Genomic DNA, 23,941 nt, shown 5'->3' with positions numbered 1-23,941 from the left:
AATTGTCAAACTGGACACTTTTAAATAAACTGATGAATATTTGGGTATTTTATACACTGCAGCAAATGTATGGTATGAGGGTTTTGGACTAGAAACACTACAATCATATTAGTGTTGACATATGTAAATAGATATTCTTAATAAAATCTGTCAGATTTGTCTCTTGTCTATTATGTCTAAAATCTCTATTCACAAAAATCTTGGTGATTTTATCTAGTGCTTTGCATTCATCAACATTAGGACTGGTTACATTATAATTTTTTTTTCACAAAAACTAAAGCTTTTTGCACATGTTTCTAACATAACAGATCATGCCCAGTATATTTTTGCCATAGTTTATACAGTAGAATGCCTAGAGTGTTACAACACACCCTCAAAATTTAACCCACCCTTAAAATCTTCCACGTAAAGCCTTTTCAAAACGTGCTAGAGAAATGCGTCTCAGAATCAGAATCGCTTTCTGATAATTGCTTAGCAGATTTATTTTCTTTTTTTGAGACACAAAAAGTCCTTCACTGTGGTAAGCCTGAGCTCACGTGAGTGACAGCATCCTGCTGGTGACAAAATGGCCATTCTCTGGACACGATGACATAAGGCTGCCTGTGGACGGCAGGGTGGCCACCCCCAGCACGGCAGTCATCCACTGACCTATTGTCCCGCGTAATGCCTGGGTAGGGTGGCTCTCTGGGACACACAGTCTACTCACTTTCCTCCCAACCACACGCAGCGTGTGTGTGTGTGAGAAAGAGAGACTCTTTGTGTGCGTGTCTGTGCGGGGGTGTGTTTATCTGGCAGACTCACATTTTGTGTCAGACGAGATGGAGACTGCTGCCATTGTGTGTGTAGAGTGATATCTGAATGACAGCATGCCCTGGACAGCTGTGGTTGGGCGCTGCTACCCCTTGACGCTTGGCACTGGTTTCATACGCCCCTGTGAAACTGGCACCCCTGTGTCCTCTCTTACCAGTGACTTACAACACGCCCTCACACCGAGAGAGAGCAAGCATGACACGGGACCGTCGACAGACACTCACACATTGACAGTCGTGGGAGAGAGAGGCCAGAGATGGATGGGATATGTTGCCAAACAGACTGAGCAGAACGTCACGGAGCTCCCCGACTGTGCTGGGGAAGACACGGACCACAGGCACCTTTCACATGATATAAAGTTCTGTTCACTCTCAAGGCACATGATGAAGACTTGGTGGAAGTCGGCTTATCAGGCTCCATGTCTGCACTGCAGGAACTCTCAGGATACTAATAAGGTGAGGGAGTTAAGAGAGCTGTCTCTCGTACATGACGCTGTCATCAAACCATTTTGATACTTAATCGTCTTTGAAAACTGTGAAAGGCACTATATACATGTGATATATAATTATTATTATACTGTTTGCCATGTCAGTAGATCGATGTTGTTGTAAACCAGGCTTAGTGTAATTGATGTGATGCCAGACATCGTTTAACTGAAGATGTCACATTAACAGAGGTTGAGGTGAAATGGCGGGATGCTATAAAATGACAGCTCATCTGGACTTGCCTCACCTTCTTGGCAGGCTCCTCAGTGACTCAGAGCACCGGGGTGGGTGAGTCATGGCTGAGATGGAGCGCCTTTCTGTGGCGAGGCACAGCCGCGGCCCGCCGGTCCCTCGGAGATCCGACCTGGCCTGGGTGCAGCGGCGCACGCTGGAGGAGCAGGTGGAGCTGTGGTGGTTCGGGGAGCCCCGCGTGTCCCTGCTCTGCTACGGAGCCTCCGTGGGCCTGGTGCTGGGCCTCGGGCTGGGCGGGATCGGCCTGCTCTCCACGGCCTCGTCGGCGACGGGCCGCTCTGCAGTGTGGCGCCTGGGCGTGGGCTCCACGCTCTGCCTGCTGGCGCTGATGGTGCTCCTGAAGCAGCTGCTCAGCTCAGCCGTGCAGGACATGGGTTGCGTGAGGAGCCGGTGGCGTGTCGAGCTCCTGCGCAGCGGTGGGCGTCTGGACCCGGCGCTGCTGCTGGCAGCCGGGCTCGGGGTGGCCGTGTGCGGGGCCACGCTGCTGGGCCTGGGAGAGCAGGACATGCTGCTCCCTGGGGGGCTCCTCCTGGCCTGCGGGGGTGCTGTCGCCCTGGGAGTCGGGGTGTACGCTGCTGTGGGGTTCTGGCAGAGCCAAAGGGACATCAGGAGGAGGAGGAGCAGGCGGAGAAGCAGGCGGAGAAGGATGAGAGTGGCAAACCCACAGCCATGGAGAGACTCGGCTTCAAGCCAGGCTAGTTTGATATGAGTGACAAGAGGAGAGTGGGCAGAGGAGCACTGCGATGGAAAAAGACAAAGACAATAAGAAGAAGAGTATTGAGGGAATCGAAAGACGAGGTGAGGAAAGGAGAGGACATGACCGTCACTTCAGTCTTTGTTATGTCCGGTCAATTCTTATTCGGCCCTCAGACCTTTGAATTTACACCTTCACATTCCTCATCTGGAGCAATTAGAATCATGTTTCCCCTTGAAGGTGATTGTCTGAGACACTCTAAATAATGAGATTCATCACTTTTGCTTGGCCTATAGTTGTCTTAAAATACCTACCAGAATGGCGTGTAGCAATTAAGGTAAGATTACTGAGCTAAGAGACTGTGATTTGAAGTGATTTGTCCATTCAGTTCATTTTGTTGAACAATGTGAGTTGTACATTTGTTACATGCATGCACGCATGTTACATTTTGTTAGTTTTTTTTTTATTATTATTATTACCTTCTGCTCTCACTGTTGTCTTTGTTCAGTGAATCTCAAACTACACTTCCCTATAGTTGTGATTTTTTGTCCAAGTGTGAATATGTTTTATTATGAAATTACATTTTTACAGACATCATAATTTTATCTCTACATCTTTGCAACAGTGTTAGGTACACCATGTAAATATTATTAAGCTTCTTGACCAGGTATACACTGCCTTAAATGTCCATACTTCATTTTGTGAGCTATAAATATGAATATGCTAAACAGACCCAAAACAAATCAACATCTCTAAGGCAACGCTGTCAGCCTGTGGGAAAATGAGTTTGTCTTCATCCGATGCTGAACTGGTCAAGGTCCAGGTCGTCGTCGGTGTCACTCTCTTCCCCTGCATGCCTCTCCTGTTCTCTCTCCCTCTCAGCCCTCCCGCTCCCTCCGGCCTGGATGTAGTTATCCTCAATGAACCCGTCGTCGTCGTCCACCATGTGGAAGTGGCGCGGGGGCACCCGCTCCATCACGCTCTGTGGGGCAAAGCCGACCTCCATGCCCTGGGGGTCGTACTGGCTGATCGTGTCGCCTTCGGGCAGCAGCGCGTGGCGGTAGCTGGCCAGGTAGCGCTCGAAGAGGTGGCACTTTACGACCACCACGATAAAAACCGAGACAGAGAGCATGGTGAGGAGGGCCGCCAGCAGGTATGGCCAGGTCCCCGAGTTGCTGCCTTTGTCGACGCCTGTGTCGACGCCTTTGCTCCAGCCGCGAGGAACAGAAAAGGGATGTTATTAAGTGAAGACTGACGGAGCACACAGAATGGATAACTGAAGAATGCATCAAAGGCTTTCATCTGTGTCTTAAAGAGCTCACCAATGGATACATGTTGTGGTGTGGTGCCTGGTGTGCTGCTGTCATCAGCCAAGAGTGTCCTTTGGAATGCTTTGACAGTCTTTTCACTCCCACCTCCTAGTGCAGAAGCAACATGACAAAGAGAAATACCATCTGTCCTTTCCCTCTGGACAGCCATAACGCCATGCTTTAAGTACAGTGTGACCAGTGTGTTTGATCCTTACCTTGGATGATTGAGGACAGTACCTCTGGATTTTGCCACATGACTGCACCAACCAGGGGCGCCCAGAGATACCATGCTACACTGGCGGCCCGGCAAATGTATCCCATGGTGCACCTCTTCCTGTAGATATATTACCTCCAGAGAATTAATTCTTCACATCCAGTCATAAATATGTCATCAAACTGTGTGTGTTTGTGTGTGTGCGTGTTTGTGTGTGTGTGTGTGCCTGTGTTTGTGTGTGTGTAAGTGTGTGTGTGTGTGTGTGTGTGTGTGTGTGTGTGTGTGTGTGTGTGTGTGTGTGTGTGTGTGTGTGCGTGCGTGCGTGTGTGTGCGTGTGTCATGTGTTTGTGTGAAAATCATTCAAATAATGTAAACACAGGGAAAACCCAATTATAAACTAATTGAGTGTTTTGTTGGGCCACTTTCAGGCTTACTGATGCATACATTTACACATTTCAATAAAGATTTCGTGAAAAACGCTGAAAAATTGCTTCCATGCGCTCTTCACCGCTGCCCACACACCATTTATATTTGAAGGATGTCTAAATGTAGACACCAACGGGGAAGGTTGTCTGCAGCCCAAGGGGGGGGGGGGGGAGGCTTTAAAGAGAAGCTAGCAATCAGGCTTCCTCTTTCAGTCTGAAATGCTTTAGTTGTCTCTCTCTCTTCCACAGTTCATTGACCTCACTCATCCACTCTCCCCAGCAGGAGTGGGTGAAGTCACTGACGTGCTCTTTCAGCCTATTGGCTGCTCTACCTCGGTTCCATCCCCAAATCATCAGTCACTTTTCACACAGCGTTTTCTTACACTACCAACTGCACTTTCAAACTATGTTCTGAAGTCTTAAAGTTGGGCACAGCCGAGGCTCTGTGAGCATGACACAACCATTTTATGCCTCCTCAGAATAAAGAACATCCTTTCTTAAGCAACCCCTGTCACACACGCAGGCCCTAGCAAACACATTGTATATTATGTTTAGTGTATATCAATGTATATTTTAAACACATTCAAAGTGGTGGCATCGCTGATACATTTTTGTGTTTGTCCTTCTGAGTGAACAGAGAAAAAACATCCCCTAAGACGCACAAAAAACTATTGTTAACTCTATTTTGCAATAAATTAACCTGAATATAATTCAGTTTGATTCAGTATATAAAGCTGGTGTTAAGAGTTCACTAAACAAGTTGTATGTAGCGCAGGGAACCCTTTAGCCTGCACAAACCCTTTAAAACTTGATGTTTGTTTTAAGATAGAGAAACAGAGCCTTTACTTGTGTGTTTGATCTTCAAGGGATTTCCAGTGGAAAAGTTCTAGTTGTCATACAGGACTGAAGACTGTTGTCACTCGCTTCCAGTAGCAACCATATCATGAGCTTCACTAGGGAGTCACTACAACCATAACCAGAGAGAACATACTGTATGTTAGTCAGTGAATGCAAAGCCTTTACATTAACTTTAAAAATGTCATTATTTGCTAGTGTTATTTAACAGTATAGTTTAAAAACATCTTAATCTATGTTAACGTGACTGACAGCACTTATCCAAACTACTTTAATCCCAACCTCATTGGTAGTATCTTTATACAAGATCAAATGCTCAAGATCAAATGCTCATGTTGTGTGTTCATGAAGTGCAATGAAATTTTAGACAAATTACTAAACTTTTCCATAATATGCAGTATCTGCAAAATTCAATGTTCGTCACCCGTGGTGGTCATATGAGAGTCATGTGATTAACGCCAAACCATCTGACACTAACATTTGTAATAGGTGCAGTTTCTACAATAATAAACCATACATACCAAAGGACAGCAGATGATCCACTATATCAACTTTGCAGGGTAACCCAAAGTTTGTTTTGTTTAGTTTTCTTAGTTAAACTTCAAGACACAGCATAACATGTAAGCATGTTGTGCAAAGGTTGAGGGAGACGGAGACGACTCCCTTCGGAGGGCTGGAGTTAATTAGTAACTTTTATAACATCAGAAGCCATTCCTTCATTTTGAATCACTGCCACTTCCGTAACGCAAGGAGTATAGGGGGAGTGTCAAGTCTCAGGTGGTATGAAACCTATCCTGGTGAGGCACTGTAGTCTTGGAATTCTTGGAATCAAAGGAGCAGTGTTATTCGATGACTACAAGTTATTATGTACATTATTACATCCATTGCAGGAATACCAATACATCAGTCAGACTTACACATTTTCTGTAAAGTTTCCAGTGAGAATGGAAACAGTACCACAATTTCAGTTTTCCCAAGTGCTGATCCAAGTGTATGGATAAGCAAGGCCAGACATTGTGGGTCCACCAATGCCCAGCAGGTGTCAGTAAGCACTTATACCAGCCTAAGGTTTGCCTTCGCAGAGGTGACCAGTGTAGAATCTTATTGACTTCTGGGTTCCCTTATCTTTCTTCATGTTTGGACCCCTGTGGTAAAAGGGCCATCTTTTCATTTGGTACTCAGGAAAACTCATGTTGTTTTTATGTAAATGATGTTGTTCAGTAACACTAGGGATGGGGTCAAACACTTCCCAGTTCTGGCCAGTAGCTTCACCATGACCTGCGTGGCTGAAATATGAATCTGTCAGTGTTAATATGGATCATGCATAATGTGATGTCGCAAATGTGATATTCCATATTCTCCATTAAGATGTTTTCCATTAAGATTTAAGGGGGGGTTGTAGTTACAAACACTTGTATGAGACACAGATTTTCCAGAGAAATGAGAAAACCAAATAATGTAAGTGCAAACATATTACAAGCACACACATTCACATGAACAGCACACCCCCTGCAGACCACTGAGAACAGATACATGTTACAGAGATTGATATGCGAGGTTGAAGAGGTATGTGTTAAGTGCACGTTTAAAGGTTTCCATCGTTTCATCCTTTCTTAAGTCTTCTGGCAGAGTATTCCAAGGGCTGGGAGCATAGAAACTTGTAAAAGCTCATTCAGAAACTTCTTCTGCAAACTGTTTATCCTAATGTTAGCAATAAAGCATCGTTACAGCTTATATATTGACCAATCAAGTCTCTACACAGAAGTACCTCAAAGACAAATATGTCTAGTTGAGACTAGGACAGCATTCTCACTCATATGAAGAATCTTGTTCTGGCTAATTCGCCCAGTTCCTGGAAATATGAGTAATTGTCAGGCAACACAGCTGTGAAATGTCCTACTTACTGAATGAGAGCAAGACGATGTCCATATGGGCAATACATTTGCTTTGTTTGTTTTCCTAAATATCAGAATCAATACGAATCAGTCATCTGAAGACCTTCAGGCAAACAAATTCATGTTATTGAGTTTCATGAAATATTATTATTATTATTATTATCATTGCTAGCTGTTTTGTTAGATGTCTTGCTGCATTACCAAGTAAAGCAAGAGGACAAGCCTTTAAGTGTATGTCTTCCATTTCCTCTGATAACACCTCTTTGCCCATAGCAATATACATCTGTGTGGATGTGTGTGTGTGTGTGTGTGTGTGTGTGTGTGTGTGTGTGTGTGTGTGTGTGTGTGTGTGTGTGCGTGTGTGCGTGTGTGAGTGTGTGAGTGTGTGTGTGTGCAAGCATGCAGTTGTGTAATTTTAAAAGGGCATCTGTGTATTGCAATGACATAACATGAACTATATATACTGTATATGGGCCATTCTACCGAATTCGTGTAATATGCAGTCCCTCAACAATAAAAACTATTTACAAAACAATTAGGTATTTAGGCATAGATGTTTAATTAGAAAATGTTATGGTCTATATAAGCCCAATGCATTACATGAGATAGTGATAAGCTAAATATATACAAAATCATCATTTATAGGGTACTTTCTATTGGGAAGTAGCTGTCCCCAACCCTGACATCTAAATTTCAATGCCTTTAAATAACACTTTTCAATTTTTTAAGATTTTTTTCAAGGATTTAATTTCAAAGATCTTTATGATTGGGTTGAAACAGAACTTGGAATATTTAGATTTATTGTGGGTTTAATTTTTAAATCAATTTACTATACTCAAAAAATCATGTCCCTAGTTTTCATGTCACTACCGAAACACAAGAGTTTTAGTCCGTTGGCTGAGCCTGTGTTTTAGCCACGACTCTGCATTTTTGACCATGCAGTGACGCTGCATCTCTGTCCCTCATGGTTGAATGGTAAGTGGCTAAATCCCATAGTTTTTATATAAATGTGTTCCAAAGTCTGAAAATCGACGTGTAACCTTAAGAATTGTCACTACCGAAACGCATGTTTTCTTCAAATAAGTAAACCTTTTGGGGTTTCATGGAAAATCTTATGTTTGTATGTGTGTTCACCTCTTCAAAGATGTGTTTGCAAGCCGTGTGCGTGCTAGAATTCTTTATTTATGCTTAAAGTTAGCTAGAATTGTCACTACCGAAACAGTCACTACCGAAACATATGGTAGTGACCAGATGATTTCGGTAGTGACAAAATGAAATGGTAAGTAGTTCAATCCCATAATTTTTAAATAAATGTGTTATGTGGACTAAAGGGCGGCCCAGAGCACCTTTTGGATGATTTTGGGAGAGAAATTAACATCCATCCAACAGTGCAGTCACTACCGAAACAGTGCAGTCACTACCGAAACAGTGCAGTCACTACCGAAACAGATAAATTGAACTTGAAAATTTGGTAAAAACTTCATTTCTATAGATTTCATTGTGAAAACCTTCAAGAAATATTTGTAAAAATACTCTTCAGAGAAGGGAAGGAAACACAATCTGAACAGGTCAATAATAATACTTTTTTACTATAGTAAATGTGATGTTTCGGTAGTGACAATTTTTGGAAGAGGAAAAACATTCCAACACATTCTGAAAATACAATATAAAACTTGACTGTTCTTTTACTAGATATGTGTACTTTAGATATGGTACAATATACATACGGACCAAGTTTTGGGAATAAACCATAAAAAAATTCAAAATATATCCGTCATGACTTTGCATCAATTCGGTAGAATGGCCCATATATATATATTTATTATACATTCGATATATTTACTCATTATAAGTCACTGATACAGGCAGGATTCTGATAGCTGCTGGTTGATGGGAATGCCAGGACATGTCCTCTTTGAAGAGGACCTGATATGCTTTCCTGTTTTTTCCCTTTCATTTCATGTGTTTTATAGCTTTTTGCATGTAAACGGTCTGCAAAGTTACAAAATACCAAAGAACATGCCAGAGGGAGTAACTTTCTCCAACAGAAGCTATTGGACAAAAAAGTGCAAAAAAGTACCGCTTAATTGAGGCTAATAGACAGCAATTTATTTCTGTGTGTTCACATACTGGTCACATAAGGTTTTCCCACCAAGATCAACAGACCGACCAAGGTTTTCCCACCCATTACTGCTGATGACAGCTGACAGCAGAGTTAGGAGAAGATCACAAGAGGTTAAAGACATGGGAGTGTTTGAGACAGAGACTGAATAGAGTTGTACAGTATGAGAAAAAATTATGTGTAAATATATTCTAGTAGACTCTAGTTGGAGTTATCTAAGGAAAAAAACATACATTAAAACATACAACCATTCAATAGCCATCAATAATTAGCAACAGTTAAAGATACAGTCAGGCTGAGCTCAACAGCCAGTCAAAGTTTTTCCCCCTAATATTTCCCTTCTTGAGCAGACCCTTTCAACAGTGCAAAATTCAAACAGCATTTTTTTTCTTCAGCTTGACGCATGTAGCAACCGATAACGTAATAACGGCCAATAACGTAATAACGGCCAATAACGTAATAATTTAAATGTAATAAAACCAATAACGTAATAAACTGCCAATAATGTAATAAAGTTGCCGTGCCAATAACGTAATAACTTTTGGCCAATAACGTAATAACTTATTACGTTATTGGTCGGTTATTACGTTATTGGCCTTGCATTAAAAAAAACCTTTGAAAATGTAATAACTGAGCCAATAATGTAATAACTGAGGTATCACTATCTTCAATATCTGGACAGAAAGTGTCCCACTTAGCCTTAATATTGCATCTTGCAACAGATGCTTAAATATCTGACCTTACAGATACCCCTCCACCCTCAACCCCCCCTCAACAGAAGGCCTTACGGGAGCCATTAAGAGTCATTTTGGATTAATATGTCACTCTTAGGGTTCTGTTATAGTACTCTGTGTATCCAACTCTGTGACCATGCGGGCGCTTTGATGGAGTCTTTCTAAGTTCTGCGTTGCAGTTTTCAGTATGGTATTGCAATTCACTGTCTGAACGCTAGGGGTTGTGGGAATTATTTGACTTAAAATTGAATAACTGAGCCAATAATGTAATAATATATAAATATGCAGCCCCCTCATTCAATAATATCATATCATACTGCTTTCATTACCAATATTTAAAAGCTAAATGTTTGTCTGATGCATATGATCTAGATGCTGCTCCTAAACTGATTTAATGCACTCATCCACATATGCACAACCATGCGGCTCTTGAATTAAGGCTAAGTAACTCTGAACAATTCTAAACTAACTCTTAACTCTTAAAGTGTCATATTTACTCAGTGGAACTTAAGCTGGAGGCAATGCTCAATTTCAAATGAAAAGTTACCAATTTACTAATTTACTAATGTAAATAAAATAAAACATTAACATAAAATGTACTACTACTTTTTCCAGGATATGTACCTAATTTTGAACTGCCCGAAGGCTACATGCCTTAGAAGAATCCATGCCCTCATCCAGCAGTTGTACTTACTAAACAAATCTCTTAGATGCATGCTAAGGCCACTGTTGCGTCCAGCGGCCTTGTAGAGCTTCATAATGCTGATTGAAAAGTCATTGTCTTTACCCAGGTGAAGGCTCTCAGTGTGTGTATGTGTGTGTGTGTGTGTGTGTGTGTGTGTGTGTGTGTGTGTGTGTGTGTGTCTGTGTGTGTTTGTGTGAGAGTGTGTGTGTTTGTGTGTGTGTGAGAGTGTGTGTGAGTGAGTGAGTGTTTGTGTGTGTGTTTGTGTGTGTGTGTGTGTGTGTGTGTGTGTGTGTGTGTGAGTGTAATTGTGAGTGAGTGTTTGTGTGTGTGTTTGTGTGTGTGTGCGTGTGTGTGAGTGTGTGTGTGAGTGTGTGTGTGAGAGTGTGTGTGTGTGTGTGAGAGTGTTTGTGAGTCTGTGAGTGTGTGTGTGAGAGTGTGTGTGAGTGTGTGTGTGTGTGTTTGTTTGTGTGTGTGTGTGTGTGTGTGTGTTTGTGTGTGAGTGTGTGTGTGTGAGTGTATGTGTGAGTGTGTTTATGATTGTGTGTGTGTTTTTGTGTGAGAGTTTGTGTGTGTGTGTGTGTGTGTGTGTGTGTGTGTGTGTGTGTGTGCTTGTGTGTGTGTGTGTGTGTGGGGAGGGGGGTGTGCGAGTGTGTGAGTGTGTGTGTGTGTGTGTGTTTATGTGTGTTTGTGTGTGTGAGAGTGTGGGTGTGTGTGTGTGTGTGTGAGGGAGGGAGTGTGGGTGTGTGCGTTTGGTGTGTATCCGGAACGCTAGGGGTTGCGGGAATTATCTGACCGTCTCCATTGGTCTCAGTCTTCTCAATTGGTAAAATGTTTTGGAGGCACACGTCAGGCTACCATAAGCGGAGCTTTACTTTTACTCTACTCCATCCTCCATCCATTACTGGTTTTCAACATAATTTAAGGTTATTACGAGTTTAGGTACATGTTTAGGCACATGTGTGCTGTTAAATTATTTTAGTATTTAAGTATCTTATACACATTGATGGATACAAAAAATAAATAAATACAAATTCAAACAAGACAGCAATAACAGCAATAACAGGGTGTGTGTGTGTTTGTGTGAGAGTGTGTGCTTGTGTTTGTGCTAGCCTGGGTGAACCCACCCGAATCTGCAAGCAATTTAATGTTGCTTTGTAGATCAGACTGGCCCTAGCACAGTTTTGGCTGATTTGAGAATCCTAGAGTAAAAGTAAAGCTCCGCTTATGGTAGCCCGATGTGTGCCGCCAAAAAATGTTACCAGTCGAGGCGACTGAGACCAATGGAGATGGTCAAATAATTCCCACAACCCCTAGCGTTCCGGCAGTGAATTGCAATACCATACTGAAAACTGCAACGCAGAACATAGAAAGACTCCATCAAAGCGCCTGCATGGTCACAGAGATGGATACACAGAGTACTATAACAGAACCCTAAGAGTGACATATTAATTCAAAATGACTCTTAATGGCTCCTGTAAGGCCTCCTGTTGAGGGGGGGGGTTGAGGGTGGAGGGGTATCTGTAAGGTCGGATATTTAAGCATCTGTTGCAAGATGCAATATTAAGGCTAAGTGGGACACTTTCTGTCCAGATATTGAAGATAAAATGAAGTAATACCTCAGTTATTACATTATTGGCTCAATTATTACATTTTCAAAGGTTTTTTTAAATGCAAGGCCAATAACGTAATAACCGGCCAATAACGTAATAAGTTATTACGTTATTGGCCAAAAGTTATTACGTTATTGGCACGGCAACTTTATTACATTATTGGCAGTTTATTACGTTATTGGTTTTATTACATTTAAATTATTACGTTATTGGCCGTTATTACGTTATCGGTTGCTACAGACGCATTTCCCAGAATTATAACCTTAAAAGTCTACGTCCAATTCCTAAAGTAAAAGACAACCAGAAACGATGAAAACAATTAAACCCGATCACAGCAACTGGACCAGTCTCTGGAACACTGGAAGTGTCATTGAAGCTGGCTTGTATTTGCAGTACAACTAGACAGGCTGTGCTTACAGTGGTCAAGATGCATTTATACGTATACATAAAAACTAATTCATGGAACACACACATGTGTACATAACAGAATCTCTTCATCTCATTCACTGTCCAGTCTCACCTCATTCACTGTCCAGTCTCACCTCATTCACTGTTCATTCTCACCTCATTCACTGTCCAGTCTCACCTCATTCACTGTCCAGTCTCACCTCATTCACTGTCCAGTCTTACCTCACTATACATAAAAACTAATTCATGGAACACACACATGTGTACATAACAGAATCTCTTCATCTCATTCACTGTCCAGTCTCACCTCATTCACTGTCCAGTCTCACCTCATTCACTGTCCAGTCTCACCTCATTCACTGTTCAGTCTTACCTCACTGTCTGGAAACATCACTGCCTCAACACCACACCTGATCTCTTGCTTTAAATGCGCCGATGGAAATACCTTTTTAACCTCCTCCCCTGCTAGAATCCTCCTTCCACACACAACTTCCTGAATGTCATATGCCGTAACATCTAACGATTTTGTTAAAGTCACATGTTGTTAAACTGTCATAGCATCATCCAGGCATTTACTAGTTATGGTGACATGACCCTGTTCGATGACTGAGGTTCAAGTGTGTTACCCAGTTGGTATTTTGCATGCAGAAATTCACACACTGACACATCATGTCATGACAAATGGAATTGCATTTAGCAAAACATAGTTATTTTACATGGTCATTTAAAAAAAGAGAGAGATCCTGTCTCTGACATTCTTAGCTGCATATCCAAGCATTTTCTCTGACCACAGAGTGACAATGACATCCATCCTGTGGCAAATACACAGGGATGTAAACACATAAACAAACACAAACTATCACTTCCGGCCTTTCTTAACATCTCTTCATGCATCATACAGCTCACCCTTATTTGTGAGTCACTGTCAACAGACTTATTGTTTCCGTGGTGATAAATGCAATTTGATGACTGTACAGCTTCTTCGTTTGAAAACAGATGGAATCCTATTCTTGCGAATCTAACACAATTTGTTTTTGTATATATTTCAGTAATGCAGATGCACTGTGCGTCCACACTGTATTAGTAAAGGCTCCTCGGCAGCAGATGGTGGCAATTTTACAGCCAATTGAGCAGCTGTGAGCATACCATTCTACCTGCAAATGAACTGCACCTATAACTCCACAGTAAGCGATGTCTGCTGTTGGAAATGACATTCAGCTCAGAATATTGAATCCTATAAGCTTGATGTGATGTGGGTTCCTCTGGCCTCTAAATGCTGTGGCACTCCTAAAGCTGTGCAGGTCAAATGCTGTGGGCCTCCATAAGCTGTGCAGGTTAAATGCTGTGGCGCTCCTAAAGCTGTGCAGGTTATCTGATTTAACAGCCTTTTCTTCAGCGCACATGCGGCGGTCCACACTATCTGTGAGGGCAAACTGGAGTGGGAGTCACTCTGAAGAGAGCTTGTTTAAAATGTTAAAATGCAATTCATTTCAATGTGATGCTGTTCTTTTTTAGTCAGTGGCCTGTCTTACGACCATGGTCACTGGTAATGATCACCTCAATGAAATCAGCAGTGATAAGCTTCTGGAAAAGGTAATATGGAATAGTGTGTGCCATTGTCTACATGGAAAGGGATATGGAATAGTGTGTGCCATAGTCTACATGGAAAGGGATATGGAATAGTGTGTGCCATAGTCTACATGGAAAGGGATATGGAATTGTGTGTGCCATTGTCTACATGGAAAGGGATATGGAATAGTGTGTGCCATAGTCTACATGGAAAGGGAACACCACTGGAATTCAGCTGACAGGGGGTAAAGATGTTTGAGCAAGGCACCGTACAGATGTGTGAGCAGGGCACCGTACAGCGGCACTGATTTGGCTGTTCTGATCCAGCTGCTGTCCTCCGTACCCAGATGACCGGTCCGGACAACAAACAAGCAGACTCAACCCCGAGCCACAGCACAGAACACTCCAGTCCAGCGCATGTGGTGGTCCTTATGAGGTTCCATCTTCATTCACCCTGGTTACAGTGGCAGTGAAGCAGCGCTGGAAAAGGCGCTCCGGGTCAGATGCCTGGCTGTCACAGTCCAGCTTGCGGCTCTGGAAAAGCTTCCGGATGCCCTGCGGACTAGCTGCAGGAGCTATCCCAGGAGTCATTGGGGTGGCTGTGGATTCTGTATCGATGTAAATTACAAAATGGATTCAAAAAGTAAGTTGTGCTGCACATTTTTCAGATTTGAGAAGAAATGGGTGATACATATTTTCTTGAGACATTTTTGGCAACTCTGAAAACTGAATGACACAAAAGAACTATTTCCATATCTATCTTCCCAAGCAGAGCAGTTTTTTCCCTTTCCATTCCAAACAACCTCTTCTGTATTATCTGTGAGATAAACCTTGTCAATGTCATCAATGAAGTAGTTCTCAATGCCAAAAAGGAGGAAGAAAGGTGTGGAGAAGTCTCAAATCAAATTAGAAGTGCACTGTTTCCTTTGCAAAACTATACTTTTAGTCAGTAAAATCCATGGCCAATTACATTAAATTACATTCAATCACAGACAGAAATGGTAATCAAGCAATAGTCAAGCCCCCCTATGACAGACACATAGAATGCCCTTTATAGCTTTACACCTTTATAGCTTTACACCTGGAGAGTGTGAAGACCGCTCTTAAGCTTCATCCAGGCATGAAGGAAAAAACACACCTTGAAGCAGGCATCACAACACTAGGGTTCTACCCGTGATGCACCCTTACAACTGTAACACTATGTGTCCTTTTATCTGACACTAATGGGCCACCATTTTCAGCGCCTCTGACATGGTTCGTTATTTCAGAATATCCTATCTTCACATCAAAGTGTAAGAAGAGAGGAGAAAAGGGCTTTTCAAACATATAGTACATTCAAGACAATATAAGAGGATGATAGTTCTGATGACAGCTGCAGTGGTCTGTCACATAGGCGGAGATCCCGGGGGGGACAAGTGTTGAGTGTTGAAAAATCATGATCCCCCTATTCATATGCTGTTTCCAAAGGGCGGGGCGAGCACCGTGTTTTAGTCAATCTGCCCATTACACGGTCAGGTTGTGAGATTGTTTCTTTCTCTTTCCCCCTCCCGCTATGATAGATGCAGGGCTCTCAAGTGTCACGCATTGAGCGTGACAGTCACTCATTTCGGTCTTTTGTCACGCACTCCCGCCACACATCGTATTTCTCACGCTGAAAAAAACCCTAGGCTATTTAATGTTCCGCCGCGCGCAAACATGACCTGGTCGTGCTGCCCACACCATGGAGGAATCAAGCACGTCTCACCGAATCACCTGCAGTTCTTCTGTAAGGTGCAACTTATCAGCCAATCAAAAAAAGAAATGGGCTACACAATAGCCAATCCGAAAAAAACGTATATTTTATATCTGGGTAAGATTCAATCCAGCAACCAATGAAAATAAAGTATCCTGGAATTTCGCGCGATTGATCTTGTATATGATCCAAAGTGATCCATGTCACCAGTTCACCCAAACATAGACTGTCCTTTTTGCCTATGTTTGTGTTTACGACGTTTTTAGCAGGGACGTGCGGTCAGAGGAGGCAGAGCATATATTCATATTTCTCTACTAATCTGTATGGGTGTAATTTCTGCATCATTCCGATTATTTCGAGCATTTTTATTATCAAAATCGCTGAATTTGCGTATTTCCAGTTCCAGAAAACAGGGACCACCGTAGTTATATTTTCCCTAGACAAAATTAAATGAGCCATATCATTGGTGGGAGGGCTACATACGCTAGCTTGTAACTATTAATATGTGGCGGGCGGAATGCGGAATGGGAGCGGGTCGGGGGCTTGACGGGGGGATACGTCACTCTTGCCTGTCTTCAAAACTTGAGAGCACTGTAGATCAGGGGTCCCCAACCTTTTTTGCACCACGGACCGGTTTAATGTAGGGATTTTTTTTCGCGGACCGGCTTCAAGGTGTCATTTTACACGTCATCCATTCATATTGATGTGAATCATTCAATTGCACCCGTGAGGCAAGCGCAAATTTGATAGAATGAAGCCCGGTCTGCTCATACACAAAAGCTAACATTAACGTTAGGTGGAGTTAATTTGCTGCCAATACCATTGTATTACGAACGTTAAGTGCATGAAAAATACAACTCACCAAAACTCTGATTCAGTGCTTGGTCTCCATGTGCCGAAGCAGTTTTAAAGGCTTCATAGGTGCTAGCTTGTCGCCACATATTAAACAGAGCGATTATTGGTGCGTGAGAATCACCTGTTGCGATAAACCCGTAGGCCTATTTTAAGTATGACTCCTGGTATTGTCTGTTGAAAGAAGCTTTCTTTTTTTGAGGTCGTAGGCTCCTCTTCTGGCTCCTTAGTTGGCCTTTTCACCTTAGCAAAGAAGCTCTCCAAAGATGTTTTTTTTTTTTACTTTAATTTTCGCTAGATTGTGGGCTTATTTTTTGAGTGACGTATCACTTGAACGAGACAAGCGTCTTGACGTGACAAAAGGCACAGGCGAATGTGACGTCCGGGAAAATCCGGTCGTTTTTAAAAATAAAACACCTTTCAGACGCTAATAATTAATACAGCGGAATTGATATAAATTATTTATTCTTTCTGTGCGGCCCGGTAACAAATGCCTCACGGACCGGTACCGGGCCGCGGCCCGGTGGTTGGGGACCACTGCTGTAGATGATATGTAAAGATATTTACCTCATTCTCGAACGTACTGACAACATGTAAGAAAAAGTTTTTCTAAACTCCATTTACAAGTTCCAATCGATAATCACAAGTATTCATACGTTTATTAATGGATTGACATGACAACGTGAACGTTTGCTTTAACACACGCAGGTAATTAACACCCTTACGATAGCTAGCTAGACAGTTAGGACACGGTCCTGTCAGGGGCAGGTTAATGCTTGTTAATAAACGTAGGTCTACATGTCAGTGCCTCTCCCGATTAGTTAAATTAACTGAAAGTAAATTAATGTCATTTTTTCGTGGGCTCAATAAACAATACTGGTATTGACGGCATCGGGTGAGAGTGGTACAGAGGATAGAGAGGTCGTAAGTTACTGAGGAGGTTGCTAGTTCAATTTCCAGTCGATACGTCCTTAAGCCTTTTTTCAGAACTTACTTTGAGCATCAAGTTCTCTTGAACTTTGGACATTATTTGTATGTGAGTAGTTATTTTGCGTTAGTTAATTTAATTCCGTTTAGATCATTCAAAAATCACTTCGAATTTCTGTTTGTAAATGTGATACGATAATTCGGTATTTAGCAGTTTATGCTAGCTCTCGTGAAAGCATTTTTTTCATGTCTTCCCCCCCCTGTCAAGACTATGTATCACTGGAAAATCTTTTACATCAAATGCAGCTCACACAGCCATATCTCGCACAACAATACAGGGTATGAATTGAGAAAGTTAGCAGAGGAGTACACCTGCTGCGTACAAAGTATTGGGAGGATTGGTTTGCTTGAGTGATCTTACCTAGTGCTCCCAGAGACAGACCCGTGTCATGGTGTCTAGGCTTTGTGGCAATGAAGAGGTAGCAGAGGACGCATACAGTGACGAGAAAGGCCAGAAGAACGACAGCAGCTATGGACAGACCCACGAGGGCCCCTATACTGTCACAGAGAAAGTGTGTGTGTGTGTGTGTGTGTGTGTGTGTGTGTGTGTGTGTGAGTGTGTGTGAGAGAGAAGGAGAGTGAGTGAGTGTGTGTGTGTGTGTGTGTGTGTGTGTGTGAGTGAGTGAGTGAGAGAGACAGAGAGAAAAGGGGGGGGGGGGGGGGAATTTACAACCAAGTTCATGATATAGCTATTTAGCACACATGGTAGGCAACAGCCCAGGTACATCCTGGAGCAGTCAGATCTGACAGATCTAAGTGTTTTATCTAGGAGCCTACTGATGGCAACTGCACTGCCAATGCTTAAAGATAACACATTGGTTAAACAACAAGTATTAGCCTACTTATGGCTGGAATGGACAGTGTTGTAACTGAGAGCCAAATACTGAAATACATCTTCTGGCAAGGATATTTTCTTGACAAACTAATCAGAGATATACCTTAAAAACCAGCCAGCTCAAATACACGTTCCTGACTAAAGAATATAAAACTCCTAAAGCGCGATTTAAACCTATTTACACCTGAGAGGATACAGAACTGGTCGCAAAAATGGAAACTGAAATTGTAATTGGCAATCACTGAAAGACAAATTGCAAAAGAAGAGGGAAAACATTACCTCAGCCACCACATGTAACCGTACTCGTACGGGAAAAAGCTATTCGGGTCGTCACAGCAGTATTTCATGTCGATGAATCCACAACAGAAAATCGCCCGGGCGTCATTTTCTGGTTTCGGACACAGGAATCCGTTCACATATGCGTTGGTGGTGTTGTAGTAGCTTGAACAAAGAGCACTCATTGCGATCTTCGGGGCACAGACCTCAATCGTGATCAGTTTTCCAGATAGAATTTCGCTAGACCCATACAAAATGCCATTCCCAAATTATGGGTTGCCAGGTTTGTATTTTTTTCACGCCAAGGACCATGGCAAAACTTTGCGTCGGAGTAAAGGTCTCCCCACATCTCCTCATAGCCTACTAGGCTACTTCTGTCCCCCGCCCCTTACGACGCACTGCATTATGATGAGAGGACTGGACAGTGCTGGAAAATCAATGTGGAGCATGACACCGGCAGGAAAAGAGGATAATGCTCACATTCTCAAAACATTAATAAAGAAATATATAAAGTACTGCGCTTGACTGATGTGTGCGTAGAACACAGGTATTGATCAAATTGTATGGAGCAGTGTGGTCTGTTTACTTTGCGGCCAACGGATTTTCGTTTTGAAATGAGAAAACCAAAATTTAGAAATAGGAAATGTTCTTCAGCCCCCCAACAATTCTCTGGCATTATTGGCTTTAAAAAAATATATATATATATATTTTATTTTTTATTTTGGTTATGACATTAAATTAAACTATTGTTTCTCACATTGACAAGTTATTTATAACTCTAACATCCTATATATGCGCGTGCGTTCTGGTTTGTATATTTTCTCCCCCTTCAAATTACAATCCAATAGGCTAGGTGCACGAAATACTCAGTGTGGGCTGTTTGTTTCCTGTTTAGCCAGGTGTATTTGAACCTGCCGCTATTCTGAATGTAATTAGCGTCTACACGGACCTGGTTAGGTGTTGCACCTAGTGAATCAGCATTACGATAAAGAAGGACGTGTAGACACTAATTACATTCAGAATATTGGCAGGTTCAAACACACCTGGCTAAACAGGAAACAAACAGCCCACACTGAGTATTTCGTGCACCTAGCCTATAGCCTATCATCATATTTAACGATATAAACCCTGGGGATCTTGCGGAGGCTGGCAGGCTGCTTCGCTGGCTTGCTCTGCCAAGTAACGTATCTTCAACGACAGCCAGGATTTTATCCAAGGAGTTTAGCTCAAAGTTAATGATGCAAGGAGTGAAATTGTAAGTACATGTTATTAAAGAATGTGTCTGTAGTTGTTAACTATGGTTACCTGCTTAAATGTAGGTTTACTTGAGGTAGATGAAAGGGAATATTTTAGTGGGTCGATGTTAACACTAAGCTAGCTAGCTAGCTATTTTGTTAGAAACTGTTTCCAGTGAGCAAGTGTGAACCACCGAATTCGAAATACAAGAATGAACTATCGACATCTCTCTATCCCTTGCATTAATACATCTCTAGTATTTAAAATAAGTTATATCAGTCTGTTGTTTATAATCAGTTAATGCTAGTGAATCCTATTGACTTTATTATAGTGAATGCATTGGGTGCCTTCCATTTCAGCCCATCATACAATTTTCATCAGTTCATAATTAGGGTGTACTTGAAATGTGTTTGTTTATTTTTGTTTTTCCTGTTTTTTCCCCATTGAAATGGTATATTTGACACTAAACTAGTTATCTTAATCTCCGTGATATTGTATGCTCATTTGGACACTATCACTGGTATGTAAAAACTACACGGATAACAAAATAGATGAAAATCTTGATCAAAATCGTATTCCCTTCTGCTCATAATAAAACATGCAAACATCTCAGAAGTGTTACGGGTTGGAGGTGATGTGTGAACTCAATTGCACGACTCAGATAACAGCAGTAGAATAAACGTTTTACTTTCCAGGGTTCTGTACACGGTAAGGTAGTCCAATAGCAGGCAAACAATCCAAAGGGGCAAAGGCAAAAGACAAGTTGTAACAGTCCAGGGTTGGCAACACGAGAAAACGTAATTAAATACTGTGAAACCGGCGAAACCATGGAAGAGACACAAACACGTAACAATAATGACGAGAATGCAACGAGAGACAAGAATGCAGACTATATATATACACACACAACAGATGACGAGGGACAGGTGAGAACAATCAAGGCGGGGCAGACAATGAGACACAGGTGGACTAAACCAGGGGAATTAACAGGACACATACAAACAAACCGGGTGATGATTGGGAACAGGTGAGGGGTGGAGACACGGACAATAACAAGAGGGCACATGGCATACACAAACAAACACAGAAAAGCACATGGTGGAAAGCACATGGTGGGAACAAGGAAGGACAAGGACTAGACAAAGGAACAAAGATCACATGACAACACAAGGGGAGACAAACTAATAAACAGCACAGGGACAGAGCACAGACCTTACAGTACCCACCCTCTAAGGGCCGGATGCCAGACACCCCAAAACGAACCGAATAAGTCCACATAGGGTGGGTGGAGGGGGTCAAGAGCAAGGCAGGCGGGATAGGGACCAAGGGTCAAGCAACCAGCCAGGTGGACGGCCAAAGAGTTTGGTGGCCGACTGGGTGGACGGCCAAGCACGGGCAGAATGTCTGGTGGCTGGCCTGTCTGGTGGCTGGCCTGTCGGGTGGCTAAACAGGGGCGGAGTATCTGGTGGTCGGCCGGGTGGGCAGCTGAACAGGGACAGAGTCTTTGGCGGCAGTCCGGGTGGACGCCCAGAATGAGGCAGGCGACTGGGAGCCTTGTTTGGGGCGAGGAAATCATGACACACTTCCTCGAGCAGGGCAAGAACACCTAATGATGTGATGATTGGGAACAGGTGAGGGGTGGAGACACGGACAATAACAAGAGGGCACATGGCATACACAAACAAACACAGAAAAGCACATGGTGGAACAAGGAAGGACACATGGTGGGAACAAGGAAGGACAAGGACTAGACAAAGAAAGATCACATGACAACACAAGGAAGACAAACTAATAAACAGCACAGGGACAGAGCACAGACCTTACAAGAAGTTGACACGGTCAGGTCCATTCCCCATCCATAGTGTCCAAATGAGCATAAAATATCACTGGTATGTAAATACACGGAGAACAAAATAGATGTTAATGTTTGATCTAAAACGTATTTCCCTTTTGCTCATAATAAAGCAAGTAATCAACTCAAAAGTCGACAGTTTCCCTTTAAGAATTAGGATGTGGAAGCGAATATGAAAGCAAGTTTATACATCTTTCCTTTACAAGCAGGACAATTGTTTCTCTCTCTTTATTTGAGAAAAGTTCATATTTGTGTTGTCAAATTTCACTATGACCCTGAAATTCTGTCTCTTGTGTTATCACATACTGAATGCAAGCAAAACTACAGAGCAAAATCACACTCTTTCTGATTGAACCAATCTATGAACTGTCTGAAACAATGCGCGCAAAAAAATCTGTGCGCAAAACATGCCACTCCCCTGGGGCTAAGCACCCCCTTTCTTGGAATCCTAGAAACACCCCTGCTTTGATGTGCTTAAACATGGAAATCTGGAATTAAAATACTGTGTGGAAAACTTCTTTCTCAGAAGAAAGTCAGATAACCAAATAGATCGTTTCCCTATTTTGGTTTTCTCATTTCAAAATGAAAATCCGTTGGCCGCAAAGTACATGGACCCAGGGTGAAGCCTTTCGCCCTTTCCCCTCTAAATGTGCACAGCAGGGGGTGCATGTGAGGGTTAGGACTTGCTGTGAAGTGGTTTGATGACACATTAATTTTCCTTTTCTTATTTATTCCTTCGAGTTCTGTGTTCAATTTAAAATTTTACATTTTAGATGAAGTATGTTCTCTTTAATTTCCAGTTCCAGTGGGATCCAGTTTTATGTGTTCATTTGAAAATGATCAGATTCGGGACTGAAGAATTTGTGTGGTTTCACTGCATTGTCTGTTTCACCTTTGCGAGTCGCGACTCAAGGTCTATTTTCAACAGTTTGTCTCGCAGAGTTGACCTTTTATGCGATACAGTCGTGCACAGCATGCTTCATTTTCAAAGCCTCTCATCTCATTGGCTACATGCATCTTTTATTCAAGCTCTCTAGAATATTTTTTTTCTTTTGTCAATCAATCTCTCATGCATGTCATAACAAACCATAGCATACATGTAAGAGAAGAGAAAAAAAGAGAAATGTTTGATGGTTTATTGCTAATTCACTCGTCTATATGCTATACCCACTCATTCATATATGCACAGTAAGAATTCATTAGGAAATCTCAAGAAACGCTGCAAATGGATCCTCATCATTATAATAATTGTGCAAGGCTGGTTTTCAGTGGTTGGCTGAAATGATGAAGAGCTCAAACAAACAAGTGTCCGTCCATATCTACTTTCTCCCACACCACTAATACCCCCATGACCACAGCAGCAGACAAGCTAGCGCAAGGGTTCAGCCTTCTCATTCATGGAGCGACATGAATTCAAAGGATTACGTGTTGTGTGTGTATGTCTGTGTGTGTGTGTGTGTGTGTGTGTGTGTGTGTGTGTGTGTGTGTGTGTGTGTGTGTGTGTGTGTGGGCTGGACATGTGTGTAAATATTAAAACTAATAGGTGTCTGATGTGCAGGCATGAGAGCACAAACAGTGCAACCCCACCTCCTAACCGGTTTAGTATTCTGTTGTGGTTGACACATGTCTGCTGAATTCTAGAGTCATAGACAGTATATAACTGCATGTTGTTGTGGTATTAAGTACATTGTACATGTCAGAATAAGAATACTGACTTGCACTTACACTCAAATACTGCAGATGCTAAATATTGCAGATGTAGTTATTGTGGACTCCCTTCTGCTTGAAGTCTTTTTTGTTTTTGTTCTTAAAAAGTTCATTTCTTTTTATTGTATTAACATATAGGTTTTAACTGGACATGGAAGGCTTGTGCAAGCACTATAGACCAATGTTGGTCAATCCTGAATTTAAACATCGTAGCCAAAAATGCTTTGCTTTCCAATAACTTCGCCAATGTAGAACCACTTCAAGACTTCAGTGGCCACCAACCCATTCCTCACTGCATCCCTGACTGAAAGCCTGTAACGAGGTCCTTGGGCCCTCCGATGGCCTTGGGGATCTCAGCTGGCGAGGGAGGCACCAGCTCAACATAAGTGTAATGCC

At 42.3% G+C, this 23,941-nt stretch overlaps 2 protein-coding genes across 2 annotated transcripts; one reads left to right on the top strand and one right to left on the bottom strand.

Annotated features, from left to right (window-relative positions):
• Positions 1-1,590: 1,590 nt before the first annotated feature.
• On the top strand, positions 1,591-2,256 carry tmem125b (transmembrane protein 125b; the record flags this gene model as incomplete). Its single annotated transcript, XM_080836810.1, has 1 exon — positions 1,591-2,256. One exon carries the CDS (start codon positions 1,591-1,593, stop codon positions 2,254-2,256), a length of 666 nt encoding a protein of 221 aa, XP_080692936.1.
• A 12,241-nt stretch (positions 2,257-14,497) lies between these two features.
• LOC308363454 (protein shisa-like-2A) lies at positions 14,498-18,935 on the bottom strand (the record flags this gene model as incomplete). Its single annotated transcript, XM_080836262.1, has 3 exons — positions 14,498-14,676; positions 18,001-18,137; positions 18,754-18,935. The coding sequence occupies 3 exons, from the start codon at positions 18,933-18,935 to the stop codon at positions 14,498-14,500; spliced, it is 498 nt and encodes a 165-aa protein (XP_080692388.1).
• Positions 18,936-23,941: the final 5,006 nt, after the last annotated feature.

The sequence above is a fragment of the Sprattus sprattus genome, assembly GCF_963457725.1.
Source record: "Sprattus sprattus genome assembly, chromosome: 4".
NCBI lineage: Eukaryota > Metazoa > Chordata > Actinopteri > Clupeiformes > Clupeidae > Sprattus > Sprattus sprattus.
Note: the sequence above shows the minus strand (reverse complement) of the source record. Positions and strands in the feature narration are given on the sequence as shown.